Source organism: Triturus cristatus, chromosome 5_2, assembly GCF_964204655.1.
Source record: "Triturus cristatus chromosome 5_2, aTriCri1.1, whole genome shotgun sequence".
Classification (NCBI taxonomy): Eukaryota; Metazoa; Chordata; class Amphibia; order Caudata; family Salamandridae; genus Triturus; species Triturus cristatus.
Window position 1 is genome coordinate 253,253,556 of NC_140588.1, and position 19,818 is coordinate 253,273,373.

Consider the following 19,818-nt stretch of genomic DNA (forward strand, 5'->3'; position numbering starts at 1 on the left):
GCCTTGGCCTGGATTATATGCTTCAGCAGCACTCCCAAGTTTGCATCTTCCTCTCTTTGCGTGTGAGTTTTGTTCCTTGGCGCTGTCCCTAAGGACTTGGCTTTGGGTCTAACTCTTTTTGACATTTATATTATCCCTCTCATGGAACTCGTCCATTCTTATAACCTACCCTTGGTATCAAATGGGGACAATACTCAATTGTTGATGCATATTGAAGGGGATATATTTGGAGTTATCCAGCTGGTTACTTCAGACAGACCTGTTGTGTTTGTACAGACATCAGTTGGATAACTCCAAGTGAATGAAAGATAATCATGATAAACAGAACTTTTAGTAGTCTTTTTCTCAGCTTGGTGGCCTTTCAATCTGGGTCCAGCTCCCTATGCTTGTGATACTGACATTTGTTCTGCTGAAATCCAAATAGTTACATCAAACAACTGTACTCGAGTCCTTCCAGAAAATGTCTTGTCTCCTTTACTCAAGCTATCAGAAAACAGAAGTCCAAGTGCCTATTTTTATAAGCCTGGACCACAGCAACTCTCTCTACTTGGGTGTCCTCTTTCATTTCATTAAATAGCTGCAGATTGTACAGAATGTGTCAGCCCATTCGCAATGCAAACTCACACAAGCCAAGCTTCAGCTCTATGCTTCTGTATGCTTTTTATATTCTTTGGTGCAAACTATTTTCATTCCCAAAATTTGCAATGCTTTCTCCTTTTTGAGCCAGAAATTATGGAATGAACTCTATTCCGCCATATAGAAGAAAAGTAGTTATTCTATGTTTGTTAAAAAGCATAAACCCATCTCTTTCCATTAGAAAGGAGTGTAGGTTTATTTTTCCTTCTGCCTATTACCTTTTGGTATTGCTTAGCCACGGCCAGCGCCAGGAACCCAACATGCCAACAGGTCTCAAAGAACACGACCCACGGCCAGTTCTCCTGCCTCCACTGCCGCCAGACCCTCACTGCAACCCCAGCCTCCAACACAGCCAACGCTAGCACTGGCGACACCCTAAAATGCATCCTCCTTAACGTACGCTCCATACACAAACACACCATGGAAATCTGGAACCTACTCGACTCTCTCTCACCCGACATCGCCTTCTTCACAGAGACCTGGACCAACGCATCCTCCGCCCCGGACATCAGCACCGCCATCCCAGACGGATACAAGATCCAGAGGAAAGACCGCCCCAACCACCCAGGAGGGGGCCTCGCCATCGCCCAAAGAGCACCCTCCGCCTCACCACCTCCAGCGAAACCTTCCCCTCCGCCGAACACCTGCCCTTCCAGATCCAGACCACCCCCAAAGCCACACTCCGAGGAACCCTCATCTACAGACCCCCTGGCCCCCGAACACCCTTCACCACCACCATCACTGACTTCATCGCACCCCACGCCATTGCCTTAACAAACTACATATTCATTGGAGACCTGAACTTCCACCTCAACTACCCCAGCAACCCCAACTCCACTATCCTTCGTGACAACCTCGCCAGCATCGGACATAAACAACTCATCAACACACCGACCCACAGAGCAGATCACACACTTGACCCCATTTTCGCGGCAGGAAACAGCGTCCAATTCAACCATACAACGCAGCTGCCATGGACCGACCACCACTGCGTACACTTCGTCATCAACAAACCCAAGGCACCCAAACCAGCCCCACGCCCACCACGAAGAAACTGGAGCAAGGTTACCGATGAGCAACTTAACTCACCTGAGACAACCACACCTGGGCACCCGATGCAAACGACGCAGCCAGAGAACTCCACACCTGGATCTCCAACTGCACAGATTTGCGCGCCCCGCAACGCAACCCCAACAGACAATGCCCCAGGAAAGCCACCTTGTTCAGCATCGCTCTCCAAGAAGCTAGGCGCACCTGCAGACGCCTGGAGAAGAACTGGAGAAACACCAAGACAACCGAAAACCAAACCACCTACAAAGATGACATGACAGACTACCACAACCAGATCAGAGCCACCAAGAAAAACTTAATCCACAACAAAATCCTGGCCAACTCCACCAACTCCAAGGAACTTTTCAGTGTCATTCAAGAATTCACCAAGCTACGCAGCATAGCCACAGACATCTACCCATCCCAAGACCTCTGCGACAAGCTTGGAACCTATTTCCACCTCAAGATCAAAAACATCTGCAACAACTTCATCGACCATCCACCAGGTGCCACAGAGGGCCCCCGCCCTCTAGAAACACCAGTCAGCCCCCCTTCTCCAACTGGACACCGATCACAGCCAAAGACACAGCCTCGACCATGAAAAGCATCCACTCGGGGGCCCCCACCGAACCCTGCCCCCCTCACATCTACCACAGAGCCGCGGCCGCAATCGCACCCGAACTACAACACACCATCAACACCACCTTCAAAACAGGCACCTTCCCAGATGACTGGAAGTGCGTAGAAGTCAGACCCCTGCTCAAGAAGCCCACAATTGACCCCACCAATCTCAAGAACTATCAGCCCATCTTGCTCCTCCCCTTTGCAGCCAAAGTTGCAGAGAAAACAGTCAACAGGAAACTGACACAATTCATTGAAGAGAATGCCGTCCTCGATCCGTCCCAACCTGGATTCTGAAGCAACCACAGCACAGAGACCGCCCCACTCGGTGCCACAGACGACATCCGCACCCTCCTGGAACAAGGCCACTCAGTAGCCCTCTCCCACCGCACACTAGTCATCAGACTACATGACGCAGGCATACAAGGAACAGCCCTGGACTGGATCCGATCATTCATCACTGGAAGAAGCCAAAGGATCAGACTCCCACCCTTCCTCTCCGACCCCACAAAAATCACATGCGGAGTCCCACAACACGGCCTCAACATCGTATCCTACGCCGACGACACCCAGGTCATCCTCTCCCTCACGAAAGACCCCACCACTGCTAAACTCAATTTCCAGAAAGGAATGCAAGATGTCGCAGTCTGGATGACCAACAGCTGCCTGAAGCTTAACACCGAGAAGACAGAAGTCCTCGTCCTCTGTACCACCCCTTCTGCATGGGACAGCACCTGGTGGCCGACCGCCCTCAGAAGCCCACCTATCCCCTCAGACCAAGAACCTCAACATCGTACTCGACTCATCACTCACCATGAACCGACAGGTCAATGCCGTCACCTCCAGCAGCTTCAACACCCTCTGCATCCTCCGCAAGACATTCAAGTGGATTCCCCCTGAGTCAAGGAAGACAGTCACCCACGCACTCATCACCAGGAGACTGGACTATGGAAACGCACTCTATGCCGGCATCAACAAGTCCCTACTCTGCAAACTCCAGACAATACAGAACACCGCCACCAGACTCGTCCTTGGCATCCCCCAACACGAACACATCAGCCAACACCTACGAAGTCTCCACTAGCTCCCCGTGGAGAAAAGAGTCACTTTCAAAATCCTCACTCACGCCTACAAATGCCTACACAACAACAAGCCCAAATACCTCAACGACAGAATCAACTTCCACGTACCCAAAAAAAACCTCCGATCTTCCAACCTCGCATTGGCCGAAACCCGGGGGCATCCACAGAGCAAGAGCAGGATGGAAGATCCTTCTCTCACATTGGAGCCAAGACCTGGAACAAACTACCAGCAGACATCAGACGCGCCCCCTCTCTGATCACCTTCAGGAAGACCCTCAAGACCTGGCTCTTCGGCTAAACAGATATGCGGCCCCCCCCTCAGCGCCTTGAGACCCTCACGGGTGATTAGCGTACTTACAACTCCCTGATTGATTAGTGTCAGACATGCTTTCAGGTTACAGTTCACTTTATATAGCTCCTTAATCAATCACAAATGGAACATCCACAAACGCATACATTAGTGGACCTCCCAAAACTCTGTTCCATCTCCTTTCTACATTGAAAAGAGTTGGAAATTGACTTCATCACAAAGCTGTCACTAATCACTTTACCCTGGGGCAAGAAGAATGGATCACCCCTAGATTTGCCAGGGGTACAGGGAAAGAACTTTGTCCATGGGGGAACCAATTTTCCATTCAGAAAAAAAAAAATGTTCACAAGACATCCTTTTTCCCAGGTGCTAGTTCTCTGCTATGGAGTGGTCCAAACAGTCCTGCGGAAAAAGTCACATGATCTTTCAAGAGTATGCCTGGAAACCTGCGCCTGGCTCAGGTTTTCGGTAATTCATATTTTTCGTTCTCATTTCTCCTACTTTTTTCATGAATCATGCTCTGAGCCATTGTGCAACACTACTTTTCTAATGTGTCTTTTTTGTGTCATTTGATTTTAGTTCTACATTTTTAAGATTTATTTCAGACCTGTTTTACTAGACATTACTAGTAGTATTAAAGCATGTAAATGTTTTTCTGTTCAAATATGTCACACATTTACTTCATCTATATTCACAATCAAATTAATTAATGTTGTGAGTTAATTGGATGCACGGTGTTGCCTTGTTAATTAAAATCCATAATTACAGTGAAAATATTGAAGTTCCAAGTTTAATTAAACCAAGTTTGATTGCATGTTCAGAAACAATTGACCTAACGTCATAATTACAAAAAGTTAATCACATTTTCAGAAATGTACAGGAAAAATGCTTTCACTTCTACAGAGTGGGTTACACTTTTAATGCTATTTATTTTTTCTACTTACCAGTGAGTATGAATACATATTCTAATGCAGAAAGTTAGCCACAGATAATTATATGTATAATTATATGTATTCACTTCTATACTTTCATTTATAAAATTGAACTTTGTCCCCTTTTTGCTCTGTTTGCTTGGCTCACTTACCAATTTTTTATATACATTTTTTACATACATTTTTTGACAGTTAGTTTGTAAATTATGCACTGTTCTTGCAAAGCCTGGGGTTGTGCAATGATACATGATTCACACCCAGAGCGTAAAGGCATCTTTTAGTTTGAGGTTCGTAACTAGTCCCAACTTGGAGTGACATACTTTCAAGTATAGTCCTTATAACCCCTCCTGACTAAGTTGTGTTTTAATTTAGTAGAGATGAGGTGACAATAAATTCTATTACACACCACCAAACAATTTTAATTGACTGTAACTGAGCTTATGACACAAAAGGTGATGGGAAGAATCCTTGCTAACAACTGCCAATTGCGCGGGGTAGCATTCCCACCCATCATTCTTTTGTCCAGTTTGGACCCAGCAAAATGCAAATCAGTCTTGATCCTCCTCCAGAAGGAACAGTTCCCTGAACCGGAACACAAGCTGCCCAAGACCAGTTATGCCTAATTGGGGTTTTTCAGTCAAATAAAGTTTGCTTCCAGAGACATTTTGAGAACAGGGCCCAATGGCTAGGCATACTCTTGCCACTTAAGGCAGTACATTAAACAAACAAAAGGTAATGGAAGGACTGCTTGCAATCTCTCTAACCACTGGCAAATACCCAGGTTTGCATTGTAACCCATGTTCTTTTACGAACTATGCCACCTCAGTTTGAACCCAGCCATATGCAAATCACCCTTGACCCTATTCCAATAGGAATAATCTAGCCCAAAATGCCAAGCTAGGCCTTCCCTGAACCGGAACACCAGAAACCCATGACCAGTTTTGCCAACATTGAGGTTCATCAGTCGGGTGTAGCTTGGTTCTAATGGCACAGTGAGTACAGGACGGACATCTGGCATACCCATGCCATTTAGGATGGTACATCAACCATACAAAAAGTGATAGGCGGAATGCGTCCTAAGTGATTGAGATCAATTTCACCCAGGAAGGAAAAAAGAGCCTGGTCTAGACCCTGGACTTGGGACCAAAAAGATGAGCAGCCTATTGATAGAACACGCAACCTCATGTGGGTGAGTACAATGTTTCGTTTCAATGTGGAGTCCTAACCTTGAGGTCAGAATACTGTGATCTCAACAGACAGGAGACCAGAATTTGGTAAGTTCACATGCCCATAGCCTTGATAGACAGTGGGATCTTCTGCTGAATGTACATTCACCACAATGACAAAGTTTGTAGCCAGAGGTCAATGATGTCATTAGTGACACCGTACATGTCATCATCAATGATTCATCTGATTATGTCATTGATGATGACATTTAGAACGTTGTCAGCAAAGCCATTAGTGATGTAATGTAGGATGTCAAGTCAAAGACATGAATAGTGTATTGGTTAACTGTTTTACAGCAAGGTAGTATGTGCATCTCATTAGTCAGTCCTTGTTCTTGAAGATGACCTTTAGTTGACCAAACATTTGGATAAAATCAGGCAAGGTACCAACTTCTTTGGATCATAGACAAATAACACATGCCACAGAAACTCACTTTGTTTGGTCTTATAAAGTTAGCCCTTGATATTGAAAATTATATGGCTATGGGTGTAGGGGCAGACGCTGATAAAGTAATACATTTAAACAACTCAAATTTTCCAATATGTATGGATAGTTTATACTTTACGTCTGTGATTTTCTTATATAGTAGATTTCTTTTCACAATAACTTATTTAATCCTTGCTCACAGGAAATCATTTTCTATATATTTGTATAAAGTATATTGCAATCTCTTCCACCGAGTAGGATTTAACTGGGGATTTGTGATCACATTTTAATCTCTTGATCAGTTAACTTTGTATGCAATGTTTTCTTGGTGATTATGCATAATTATATCATCCTGTAATTGGAGGTTGAAACAGAACATGTGCACTTTATTTAAAGTTATTGTTGTGCCTCAATAAGGGTTATCTAAAGAATTGCCCAGAAGCAAAATGTGAGTGGCTATGGTGTTTTGAAGATATGGATAGTCATGGAAGATGCTTTATTGAGTGCCACTGGAGCAACTGGAGAGTGACCCCCATGTAGTACACACAATCACCTATGGAAGATGATTTCAATATTGGAGATCCTCTACAAGCGATGGGGAACACCCCACAGGCCAGCATAGAAAAGTGACAGGTCTGGTAAATGCTATTTATCAGGAATCAACAAGCATATGCTGGTTTCATCACCTAAGGCTCTAAGGTCACAATTGGGTGAGTAGGCTCACAAGTAAAGAATCAAGACTAAACTAGACAAACAAATCTGGAAAGTCACAAGTTGAGGCTATGGTCTAATGCTCAGCATGTAACTGCCATTCACTCCTTTGTTATCATGAGTTGGCAGTGCCAGTCAGAGTTAAACTTTTCTTGTTAGGGTCTATCAAGGAGTTACAGAGAAGTACATTAGTTTTAGGCACCCAGGATACATGCCCCAAGGGCCAACTTAAGAACAACAGAGTAGCAGCACATGGTGTTGACTGGCTACAGTAATATGGAAAAGTGCTCTACAGGGTCCACCAAGCAGCAATAGTAAGCAGTCTGTGGCGTTAACTGATAACATGCAGGCTTGTGCAAATGTTTGCTACATTGGTGTAATCATAGTGCATAGTTTTTGCCGTTTCACATAGCCTGAAGTTTTTATAATGGTTTGCCCTCAGGAGACATATGCAAGTAGAAATGTCACACCAAGAACTAATTTGTCCACAAACAAAATATTTTCACCTTGAGTCAGTCTCCCGTTAGTCTTGTGGTATTTTCTGTAAGTTATAACCCCACAGAGAAATAAGGAAGGATCCTTGGGAAATTCCTCTTTACCTCTTTGTCCTGGAGCTGTAAACTCAGACTGGATGCTCTGGGAGGAAAGGTAATGCACCAAGGTGGATGTCAATCTCTGAGAAAGGGAAGGGAAGTGCAGAAATCCAGTCACATCTCAGTCCATTTATAAATATTAATAACTCTCCCCCTTGTACATCATTACTTCATATTTAGCGTGATGTGAGTGAATCTTAACAGTTTCATCAGCTTCTGTGCTGAGGTTCCATCTTTGCTCTCAAAAAATATATTTAGTTTTTTGCTTTCATCAAAACATGTATCGTCTTTTTTGTCAGGAATAAGAAGGATTTTCATTTATGGTATCATCCAACTAGGAAATAGGTCACATCTTTACTCACTAGGCTTGCAAGCCATCCAATACATTTGCCCATCATATTCAAACGTAACAAATGTAAAGGAACTAAAAAAAAAACATCATAGTAAATCCATGGTTCGCTAAGAATCACTAACTTAAACATGCCAGCACACACTCTCCCATCCATAGCTCCTAAAGTAGATGCTGACTGGCCTATATTGAAGCCTAGGAGAGACAGGGAATTTGGGGAAATTATTAGATTGAGGATGATCCCTAAATACTGTCAACAGGTATAAATTGAATGGATTTGTAAACCCTTCTCCCTATAACTCATGGAAAATAGCCCTATATATCCATGTTGCCAGCAGGCAAAGTAGCCTCCAGTTCTTTTAGAGTGAGAATTCTAATGAGTACTTCTCAATGCTCTACATAAAAGTCTTCTCTTGTGTTCATTGGAAGATTTTCCCAAAAGCTTGTATAAAGTCATTGGAAGACATCAGCAGCCATCTATTGTCCAGTAAATATGACATATTGTAGATATAATAATTGTTAAGTTGTCTACCTTGAAAAATAATACCCACATTGGTCCAGCAGATTTTTAAATTCCAATAAAATGGTACCTAGTTTGAGATTAAAAAAATATGATTCACAAACTACGTCCTCCGCAAAACCCACAATCAAACAACATACAGACAGCTAAATTATACGTGCTGAAGGCTTGCTTTTGAATTGAGCAATTACCAAACACGTGAGAGTAGTGCTCTTTTATGAAAAATTCTAATACCCACTAAAATGTTATAATTGGTTTTTTTCCCATTCTTCTAATTCTTATGTTTTCTCATGTCTATCACCCAAGTGGGAGGCTGCACTAATCTTATTTTATATTGAAGACAATATGCCTTTTAAATGTTTGCTCTGTAGAAAGGGCTAATAGACATTTCAGATTCTGGGAGCTAGAAAGTATCTGAATGTCAGTTTTAACCCTGTGTGTGCTGAGGATGGCTCCAAGCCGTCTTCGCACCCACCCATGGAGGAAGTGTTGGCATTCCCCCCTCCAGGGGCCACCTCTCTATAGGCCCCCACCATGGATGGCCGCAGAAGCACTGGCGCTGCCACCCCTAACGCCCCCTCAGTGATCCGATAACATCAACGCATGCATGGCGCACTGATGTCATCAAATGCAGCTGGGAGAGAGGACGTGAGTCCTTCTCTGGAGGGGTTTTCTTTTTCAGAAAACAGACACAGGGGGAAAGGAAAACATTTGTTTGGAGTGGATTCCTGCTCCACGATTTTGGGTGGGGTTACAATTGTGGAGGAAGAATCCACATCACAGGACCACCAGGATTTGTTTTGTTGTTGGGGGGGGCGGCTCCTTAGGCAAGGTCACTCCCCTTAGGGGACAATATATTTGTGCATGTTTCAGTCCCCTCTGGGGCTAGTTCAGCTGTTTTTTCCAGCCAGTTTGTCCCGCGGAGGGGTCGAAACCCACTAGACACCGGGAACGATTTATTTTTCCACAATTGTGGCGAGCAACCCCTTGGGCAAGGGTCACTCCCCCTAGGGGTTAATTTTTGGGGCAATTCCGCTCCACTCCACCAGAAGGCAGATCAGCCATTTGTATCTGGGATGGTGAAAGCCCACTAGACTGCCAGGGCTTGTTTTGTTGTTGGTGGAGCGATCCCTTGGGCAAGGGTCGCTGCCCTTGGGGGGCATTCTTTTTTGATTCAGCCCTCCACTCCTTCCCCAGACAGGACAGCTCAGACATTTATAAGCTGATCTGCCTTCTGGGGTGGTCAGAAGCCACTAGACAACAGGGATAATTGTTTGTGCAATTCAGGGAGTAGCCCCTTTGGCAAGGGTTTCTCCCCTTTTATTTGGGCACATATTTTGCCTATTCCTGTTTCCCTGGGACAGATTGGCAAGGGTTGCTCTCCTTTTATTTGGGCACATATTTTGGCAGTTTCTGCCCCCAAGGAGGGCAGAGCGGCCATATTTGTAGGCCTGTCTGCCCCCAAGGGGTCAGAAAGCCACTAGACACAAGGGATAATTTTATGTGCATGTTGATGAGCGGCCCTTAGGGCAAGGGTCGCTCCCCTTTATTGGGGCAATGTTTTGGCCATATTCTACCTGCCCCCAGGGGGCAGGTCGGCTATATTTCTAGACCCATCTGCCTCCGAGGGGGAACAAAAAACCACTAGACACCAGGAAAGGTTTGTATGTGTGTGTGTGTATGAACTGGAGTGTGATGGTATTAGCATTTGGCTGGCAGTGTATGTGGGCTGGCATTTGGCTGATGGTATGTTTGAACTGTGGATTTAGCTCACGGTGTGTGTGGACTGGATTCTGGCTAGTGAAGTGTGTGGCTGGTATTTGGCTGGTGGTGTGTGTGAAGTGGTGTTTGGCTGGGATAAGGGTCACTCTGCTCTAGTGTGGCAATTTCTTGCCTTTGCTTTGGTCCAACATTAGTGATGCCGATCTGCCTCCACGGTCAGACTTCATAGTGATTTATAATGCTAAGCATTTGTAAGCTTCTGATTTCCTTGGTGGTGACTCCTGCTTGCAGTTTCAGCACTGGTAGAGCTGCAGTTTGTGTAGTTGCATGTGTGTGGTAAGAAAATGTTTTTTGTACTGCTTACTTCAAATGAGTGTCATTGCCCTGCATGAATGCGTTTTTATTTATGGTGTTTAAATAGCAGCATATTTAGCTTCTGTTTTATTGTGTGTCAGTTTCTCCTTGGATTTGTGCAAGATATGTATTGTGTATAATTTTGTTTTTGTTTTTCCTTCCTAGTTAGATATTGTTGGTGCTTGCAGAGTAGGTGTAGGTGATCCTGAGGGTAACTGTCTCTGGCAAGTGAGTGGTATTGTGTTTGAGTACATCGTTTTTTGTGTGCTTTGTACTGATTACATTTCCCTTTCAGATTACCATATGCCTGTAGTTTCACTTTTTGTTTGATAAAGCCACACTTTGTTTATTAAGTTACACAATGTTGTCTATTGTTGGCTTATTTGTTTGGTTACTTCAATGAGTAAGGATTATGACTGACCAGAGGTTAACCGCTCTGCAGGCTGTTGGTTTGATTTTTGAAACTTCCTCTGAACAGGGTTCTGAGACTGACTCTGCATCTCAGACAGAGGAGGAAATTCAAGATTCTGGCAGTGTGTTTTCTGTCCCAGAGGAATCCTCTGATGATGAAGCCACTCTCAGTGCAGATGAAGCGCCATTTTTAGAGGAGGACACTGAAATGCTGATAGTGCAGCAAGAGGAATCTGGATGGTTGCCTGGGGCTGGAATGCTTCCCATTGCAAGTGCTGAACTCTGGGTTGCCCCAAGCATGGGGCAGCCTGTGTTACCTGCCTTTAGTGGTGTTGGAGGGTTTAGGGTGAGCATTGAAAACGTTTTGCCTATCATTTTTTTCAGTTGTTTATGAACGATGTATTCTTGGGCGCGATTGTTGCCCAGACTAAGTTGTATGCTAAACAGTAATTGAGGGAGAACAGTGCCAGACTTAAGCCCCACTCTCGAGCTACCCAGCGGACTACCACAAATCTGGATGAGGAGAAGAAGTTCTGGGGCTTAACTTTGTTGGATTGATAAGGAAGCCGTCGCTGGCTTCAGATTAGTCTACTAGTCCCCTGATGGCAACTACTATATTTCATGCAACCATGAGTTGTGATCGATATTGATTTCTGCTTCGGATGCTGCATCTTGTTGATAATGCTTCAACACTGCCACGGGATCACCCCGATTGTGACCGTCTCTTTAAGATTCGGCCTGTTATTGATTAGTTTGTAGATAGCTTTTCAGAGATCTGTGTTCCAGGAAAGGAACTAGCTGTGGATGAGTCTTTGGTCTTGTTCAAGGGCCTTTTGGTTTTTAAGCAGTACATTCCTAGCAAGAGGGCACGTGATGAAATTAAGATGAATATTCTGTCTGAAAGTAGTATTGGATATGTCTATCATTTCAGGGTGTACATTGGTAGGGATTCATCTATTGACCCCCCTGGTTATCTGTCCACTTGTGGAGTTAGTGAGAAAAGTGTGTGGATACTTGGTAGATGGCCATTTAAAAAATGGGCTACTAGCTGGTCAGTCAACCCGGACGAGGTTTGTGTCACTGACACTTCCAACAAGAGCAGGATGAAGACTTATGATGACAAGCGCCGATGCGTTCAGAACAAGGTTTTTGGAAAAGGATACCCAATCCTTGTCAAGCAAAAATGGACCTGTAAAATTGAGGCTCCATTGACTCTAAGCCAATGAAAGTTGTGGGCAGTAAAGGATACATGGTGACCACTCAGTGACCTGGAAAGACCATAACCCGAGATTCTCCGCACTTTAAGCATCTGCACTTTTTGATTAACAAAGGGGAAGATTTTGTGTCTTGTGCATATCTGCACAAGGACTCTAGGTGTCCTCAATGGACTCCTTACAAGCATTAAGTAATTGACTGGGAGGTATCTGCGTGTGTCTGAGTGAGGTCAACAAAGTTCATGATGCAGGCCATCCATTTCACGTTTGCATGCAGGTGAATAAAGATGAGCAAACCAGAGCTCCGTGTGTGGCATGGTCCTCTGCATGCTCCCAGGCTGGGGAGGACTCTACGATTACTATATAGTGAGGGAAAACAGGAGTGGGTGGCTCATTCCTCTCCCCAGGCCTATGGGCCAAAAGGCCCTGCATTCTTTGGGGTTAGGTGAGTTGGAGCTAGATGGACAGTGAGCTGATGGGATCCACTGCTCTTCCGTAGGTTCAGTCTCAGAGCATTGCAAATGTCTTTTGCAAGAACATTACGGTGGCAAAGCAAGGTTATACAATGCATCCTGAACTAAAAGTGCTATTATGCTAAAAACAAAATTTCACAAATCCACAGCAGTTCAACATCTCCACTCTTTTGCTGGAAGGCCACAAGTGACGCAGAACGATATTTATTTTATTTCTACTGTAATTTGCCTTCGCAGGGAGGTCACCAGGGACACTTAAGAGTGAGAATAAAACACTGTTTTATTAGAGGATAGAGTCCAGGTGGATGAAAACGAAGGGTTTTAGCTGACATTCTTCAATGAGTCCTCTGTGGTAGATGGTTTGTGATCACCATACACATAAAAGATCAGATTTCAAGAGTTCCCTGAATTATTAATCTTTGCATTCATTTTGAAACCTTTGACTGCAAGTATCTTCGACCTTATTAAAGTAATTAGGTTATAACTTCTATTCATCTTATTTCCTATTCATCCTGCGTCAATGCAATAGGTTTCTGTCCTCCGCTGAATGCAACATATTACACCAAAATGAAAAAAAAAAACTATTACAAACTTGCTCTTGACACAAACATTCAAGACTGGAAAAACAAATCAAGTGAAGTTTAATGTGCTTAGTTTTATTTTTCATACATATGGAATGCACATTTTTATAGCAGATATGCAGAGATTCTGATATTTCTTGTAGACTCTAGGAAATCCTTCTGCAATTTCTTGCAACTTTTCCTGCAGATTTTGTTTTATTTCCACTGACTGTGTCACATTATCTGCCCATTTGGGCTGTTTTAAAAAAAAAAGAATGATGCTGCTTTCCAACAGGAGCTTGAAGGGAGTCCTCACATTAAACAGCAGAGGTGGATAAGAGCCTGATATCAGCATGGAAAATAATTCTTAGATTATAATTAGAACTAGCAACATCATTTTATATTCACTGGGCAAGCCACCATAGACTTTTCAGGCCAAACTCTTTGTGGGAATCCTAGGTTATACCAAGGGAAATAGGTTTTCTCTGTGTTGGAAAGTGGGTTATTAGTAGTGGTAAATATGCATCTCCCACTAGCAATAGTGCCACTAACACAGTATAGGGCTCAGAATGTGTCTTTTTTGTAATTTCCATGCTCACCCTTGGTCGCTTGGCTGCGGGCAGGCAGGGTTAACTTCAAAAACAGGTATGAAATGCATTTAAACACCAATTCAGTAAATAATTATGACACAACACATAATAAAAATCCAACACCAAATTTTAAAAAGCTGATGGATTTTTATCTTTAAAATGACACCAAAATGAAAAAAATCTAATGTAGGGAACTGCAAATATGATTTTTTAAAGATCTAGCACTATATAGCACTTATAAACATATAGTGCCTATTGGGACATCTGATTGCGCTAGACCGAGACAAAGTCAAAGTTTCAGGCAAACCGTGATGGAGCCATGCGCGGCTACCGATCTCAGTAGGTCTCGGTCAAAGATTTTATCGTCTGACTTAAAAACTCTTCTGGAGCTTTTCTTCCTGGGGTCCCTCGAAGCTCTCAGCCTGTCTGGATTCGGTGAGGGTTCGCCGGCTTACCTTGTGACGATCTACTGGTGTAACCTATGGAAGTCAGACCTCCGGAGCTTACCAGCGGAACGAAACAGTGATCCAGGCTGGCTCGCAGCTGAAAGTGGGCTGCTTAACTGTCGTGGTTGGTACCGGTCACCTCTCCTATGTTCAGACTTAGAAACTTTTATGGAGATTTTTCTTCAGGGGTCCCTCGCTGCTCTTCACCAGGCCGACTTTGGTGAATGTTCGCAGGGTCGGGTTTCCGCCAACTTTCAGCGAGACGAACCTGGACGGCAGGCCAGCTCGCAGTTGAGGGTCTGGCCAAGTCGAGTTAGTCCACTTATAGAGCTTATTTCCAAAGTAGCTCCAAAGTTCTTCAAACTTCTGAAACTTCTTCCTGAAGTTCCTTTGAGGGTCCTAAAGTGTCAAAAAATTACTCCGAGGGTCTGGAAGCTCCAAGATGGTCATTGAAAGTTTGGGACTTCAATTCCCACAATCCACTTGAACAACACCCTTACACATCCACTGGTAGTACTCCAGGCTTGGAATTCTTGGTGGTGATGGTCCGGGTGAGCTCTGTTAACATGTAGCTTGCAGGAAGTCCATTCTTTAGTCCTTCTGAAGCAAGGTAGTTCCACAGGGCTGTAGTTCCAGATTATGAAGCAGGCGAAGCCAGTCAGAGTGCAGGGCCTGGTTGGTGCATATCAAACTTCTCAGCATAAACGCTTCTTCTTCTTTTTTAAAGTAGCTGATTTGAGAGACCCTGCCCCTCTCAGATACCTATTTAGTGTTCTCTGGGGTCACACAGGAGGATCTCCTGTCCAATGAGGTGCGGAACGACACCCCAGAGCATGACCATTTCCTCCCAAGTGTATCAAAATGGTCCCCAGAAAACTCTATTTCTCCAAAATTCCATAGAGTTTCAGGGGCATATTTACAACAAGTAGCGATAATTATCGATAAATGCGTTTAGCGCTTTCTATTCTATTGCCGGCTATCGCTGGATTTCATCGCCAATATAACGCTGTATTAACAACGCTTTGCACATTGGTGATATGAAATCCAGCAATAGTGGCGAAATGCAGGAATATTCCTGGAAATTCAGCAATAAAACATCAGCGATAGTGATATCCTTGCTAATAGGCCGTGGTGGACTTAGCCCATCAATCCACCTCTCATGGAAGAGATGGCTAAGTCAGAAATTTTGCAGGAGTTAAATCCTGCGATAAAGGGGGCTTAGGCGCCTTTTCCTCTCGCATCATGGTTCAGGGGCAGCCTTGTTAATATGAGATGCAGAGTTAGCAAGTGTTTGCATGTCATTAACAATAATAATTGCTGACATGCAATGTGGAGTAAAAAGAGCTGCTTACTCAAGGAAACACATGTTAGCGTGTCCTTGATAATTTTGCGATATATAAATAGCTGCTTTTCGGCCGAAAATGGCCGCTAAAGAGGCGGAATTGGGCTTGATAATATGCCCCGAAGTCCCAGCAGAGAGGTAAGAGCTAACTAAACTAACCCTCCGGAATGGCTCATCTCCATATCTTTCCTCCCCCTGGCATCTGCAGATTCCTTCCTTAAGCTTGCATACTGGCTGGCCTCAAAAAGGAGGGGTGTAATTGAAACTGGTTTCTCCTGCCTGTCTCCTCCTTCTATTGAAGATTATTGTTTATGACCCCTTTCCCTAACTCTGACATTCCTACGGAGCAGTAACCTCTCCTCCCAGAATGGTTCTTTAATCCCAGGGGCTATTTATCACCTCAGCAAAGCAGCCTGGCTAATCCAGTCTCTGTGACCACTCAGGACAGATGACTGGAAGGCTGAATTTTGGCTTACAGACAAGAAAGTCTTATAACTTCTTGTCTGTACATTTTATGATAAATTCAACAATAGCATATTGTTGGGTTTATCAATACCATTCTAGTAAGTCCTTGAAGGATTCTCATAGCAGGAATTATTAGTTAATTATGCCTTGCCATGTTAACCTATGTGGCTTGGAATTTGCAAAGGGGACTTGGGAACATTTTCCAACATCAGGGCTTATAAAACATACTTTATGAGAACCCTGCCCATATCTACAGGACACCACACCCCTGAGATGCCTTGGGGAGACTTTGGACTGACTCCACAGTGCTCCTAGCATAAACGTTGATTTTGGGAAGCACTTTAGTATAATGTGGGGAGTGAAATGTACAATTTCACTAACCCCAAGGCATATAAAACTTATTTTATAAGGGTCCTCCTTATAGATACCTGATCCCCCACCACTGGGAAACCTAGGGGAGACCCTGGGGGCATCTAATATGCCAACACATTGTACTTTTTATATTTTTGAGAGCCCCAAACACCAAAGTCGAGTTTGCGCACAATTAGCATTTTTAATGCAGTCCTGCAAAACAGGGCTGCTTTTAAACTGACCTCAGGCCTCCGCAGCGCGCACATGCAAGCGTAGAAAGGGCTGCTGATCTATAAACTACCATGTCCTATTATATACTAGGGACTTAAAGGTAGTGTTGATCCCACTGCCCTATTATGTCTTAGGGCCTTAGAGGGGAGGTGATGCCAGTCATAGAGGTACCCTAACCTATAGTGTAAACTAGTAGGTGTTTTCACTGTATTCTGAATGTGTCTTCAGCAAAGCACTGGCCCTAAGCCAGGTTAAACAGACCCCAGGAAAAGTCAGAGTCAGTTACCACCAGTACCAGTCAGCAAAAAATGGAAGGTGCCCAGGGCACAAGGATGACTTTGCAACACTTTGTTATTCATAATGTTGAAATTGATATGGACGGAGTATTTAGAAGAAGGAACTCCACACAGCAGCAAAGATATGCATCTAGGTTGATGTAATATATAGGTCTTTGAAAAATATCTTGTACCCCAAAATGCATTCCCTGAGTATCAAACATTCCATACTGATACAAATGTAGGAGTAGTAAGTGCAGGGTTTTATTTAGGAATTGGTGTAGAAATGTTAATGATAAATTAGATCTCCTATTTAAAGACTCATGGGATAGTGCCTGATTGGAACTGTAAAAAAGAAAAACTAACCTGTGTTCCTGAAGAAAATAAATGCTTGGCTTCCCAAGACGTGTGGAGATTTGGATATTGGGAGTCTCTGAGGAGTTGAATAAGAGGTAGCTGCAATTCACTGAGACTGAATGAAGGGTGTGAGGTTCGGTGACACTAGTACTGAACAAACCCATAATTTTTAATCGGACCTATGTGCATCATATCCATACATCCATTTTTATGTATAATTGTGGTGTTGGTGCATCTTATCCCTAAATAGTTTTTTAATTCACAAAACACTCATCTCAGCAACCCAAATTAATCAACCTGTTTAACCTACTTCAACAAGTGGTACCTGCACCTAGTCGCAGACGTTACCACATCTTCACTCAGAGCCTAACGTCTTACAGTTACCTGAATCCAGCTGTGACCCCACTTCAATGGATAGCAGTCTGTGGGTGACCCGGCATTTTTTACCACTTCACCTGATCTTTAACACGCTGTGTTTCTTTGAGACAAAAGTAACATGGACAAGTCTTTGCTCTCTGTTTATCCTATCAAGGAAATGTAGAAGAAGAAATCAAGTCTGATGTTTTGAGCTGCAGCTTCAAAGCCGCAGCAAACATAATGAAAATTATCATGACCGCCACTGCAATTTGGTGCAGATTCTGTGGAAGAGATAGCATGTTTCATCCTGCTGATTTGACTGAAACTGCACACTGAGTTTCCTGAGGGACACTGGACAATGTTTTTAGCAACTTAAGTCACTAGTGTCTTTTGGTACTTTTAAAACAATTTCATACAATGTTCTCTACTATAAGATGTATCCTATTGTATTAAATACTTTCATTTTAACCTACTTTGTTTGTGCCTTTAAATTATTTATATTAATATTTTTGTTTGGCTAGCATCATGATGCATACTACCTTTCTTGCTGCTTAGACTGTGCTACCAAGGGTGAGTCAATGTACACATCACAGGCACTGGTGTGAGTCAGTGTATCCATCGCAGACACCAGCTTATCTCTGTGGGTCAGAGAGTATTTAGCACTTGTGGTAGAACATTTGCTGTTCTGTCAAAGACTGTGGCCTCTCTCCCTGTATATTATAAATCTCTCACTTCTCTTTTACGTATTCTCATACGTAAACACTGGGCAGACAGGAGGGAACGCCGAAGATATTAATTTGATAACAGTTTTCTGAGTCCCAACTGATTCATATAACTGTTCTCAGTTTATAATATATTGTTTTATTACCATACGGAATACCTCACAGGAGCACTGCTGCACTAAGAATGAACAGACACTTTTAATTTCAGTTAATTTGAGTACATTGTTTTTTGCTGAGTCATCTTCATAAATACTACATGACACTTACATTACCGGGTTCTTGGCAGCGTCGGGGTCTTTAGCTGTTACCTTTCCAACAATGCTGCCTTCTTTGGCATCTTCATCGACTTCCATCACATAGAAATGTCTCGTGAACACAGGCGGCTCGTCCACGTCCTGCAGGTACACTTTGACCATAGCAGTGTCTTTAAAAGGCCCCAGGTGGTAAAAGCGCGGGTCTGGGTGGGTGTTGAACGCCGCCACTTCAAAGGTGATGATCATATTATTCTCAAAATCCAATTGCTGAAGGAAGAGTAAGAACATTGTGTTTAATTAGGCGTTATTTAAAATGTACATTTTGCTTACAAAAGCAATACACTATGCCGCTTCTTGCTGTACCTTATTGTTACACGTTGCATAGGCTTCATCATAAACACTTTTCTGATAACCCTATGTAAATGGAAAAATGAATGTCTAAACGTAAAAGACATTCTGATAAATGTATATAAGAAAACACACAAGTCAGTTAAAAACGTCAGTTTTTCACAACAGCTCTCTGTTCCCCTCGCTGTCTATTTATCATTCCGTTTTGGGTACTACTGTTAAAACCCATGCCACGTATCGTTCACACCTCACAGTTTAATCTCTTTCTTTTTTATTGTTTTAATGTATCTATTTCTAATGCTTTAGAAATTCTTCGCTTCCTTATGGTATCTCTGAATCTTTGCTACTCAGTGAGTCTTACCCTGCTTGCTTGTTGTTTTACCTTAATTTTATCTTTTGCCACTCCCTTTTGTCTGTCTCTTCTAGTTTTTTCTCAGTCTCTCAATTTATCAGTTATGATCTGAATTCTGCTGCTCTTGCTTCCACTCCTTCTCTTGCCTCCTGTGCCTTTCCCTTAAATTCCCTCCATCTCCTTATGAATTTGAAGAGTCACTATGAGTGACTTCGTTTTTATCTGTGGTCTTTACATCTTGCTGTATAGCTCTGGGATTCCAGGTTGTCTTTTAGGAGCAGCTGCATTTTGAGAATTTTTCTGATTTACTCCCACAGAATGTTTGTCACATGTCTACGGGGCGGGGCTATCCAGGTCCTTCTGGCAAACGCGCTTGAAGTAGCGCACTAAAGCCGGTTACGCCCTTAGATAGCGGTCGATGAGCGGCGATTGTGACTATTTACAGGGGATGTGTGGCTAAAAAGTGGGAACACTCCCCAGGAGTTGCGTTGCTGGTATGAATCCAGATAGCAACCACCTGGCTAAGCTTGCAGTATA

General features: G+C 43.4%; 1 protein-coding gene across 1 annotated transcript in view; it reads right to left on the reverse strand.

Moving 5' to 3' along the window:
• The window catches only part of LOC146822848 (cadherin-9-like), an 860,888-nt gene that overhangs the window by 158,601 nt on the left and 682,469 nt on the right, over positions 1-19,818 (reverse strand). Inside the window, exon 7 of the mRNA XM_085607025.1 lies at positions 18,595-18,848. Coding sequence (XP_085463151.1) covers positions 18,595-18,848 — 254 coding nt within the window. The remainder of the gene's footprint in view (positions 1-18,594; positions 18,849-19,818) is intronic.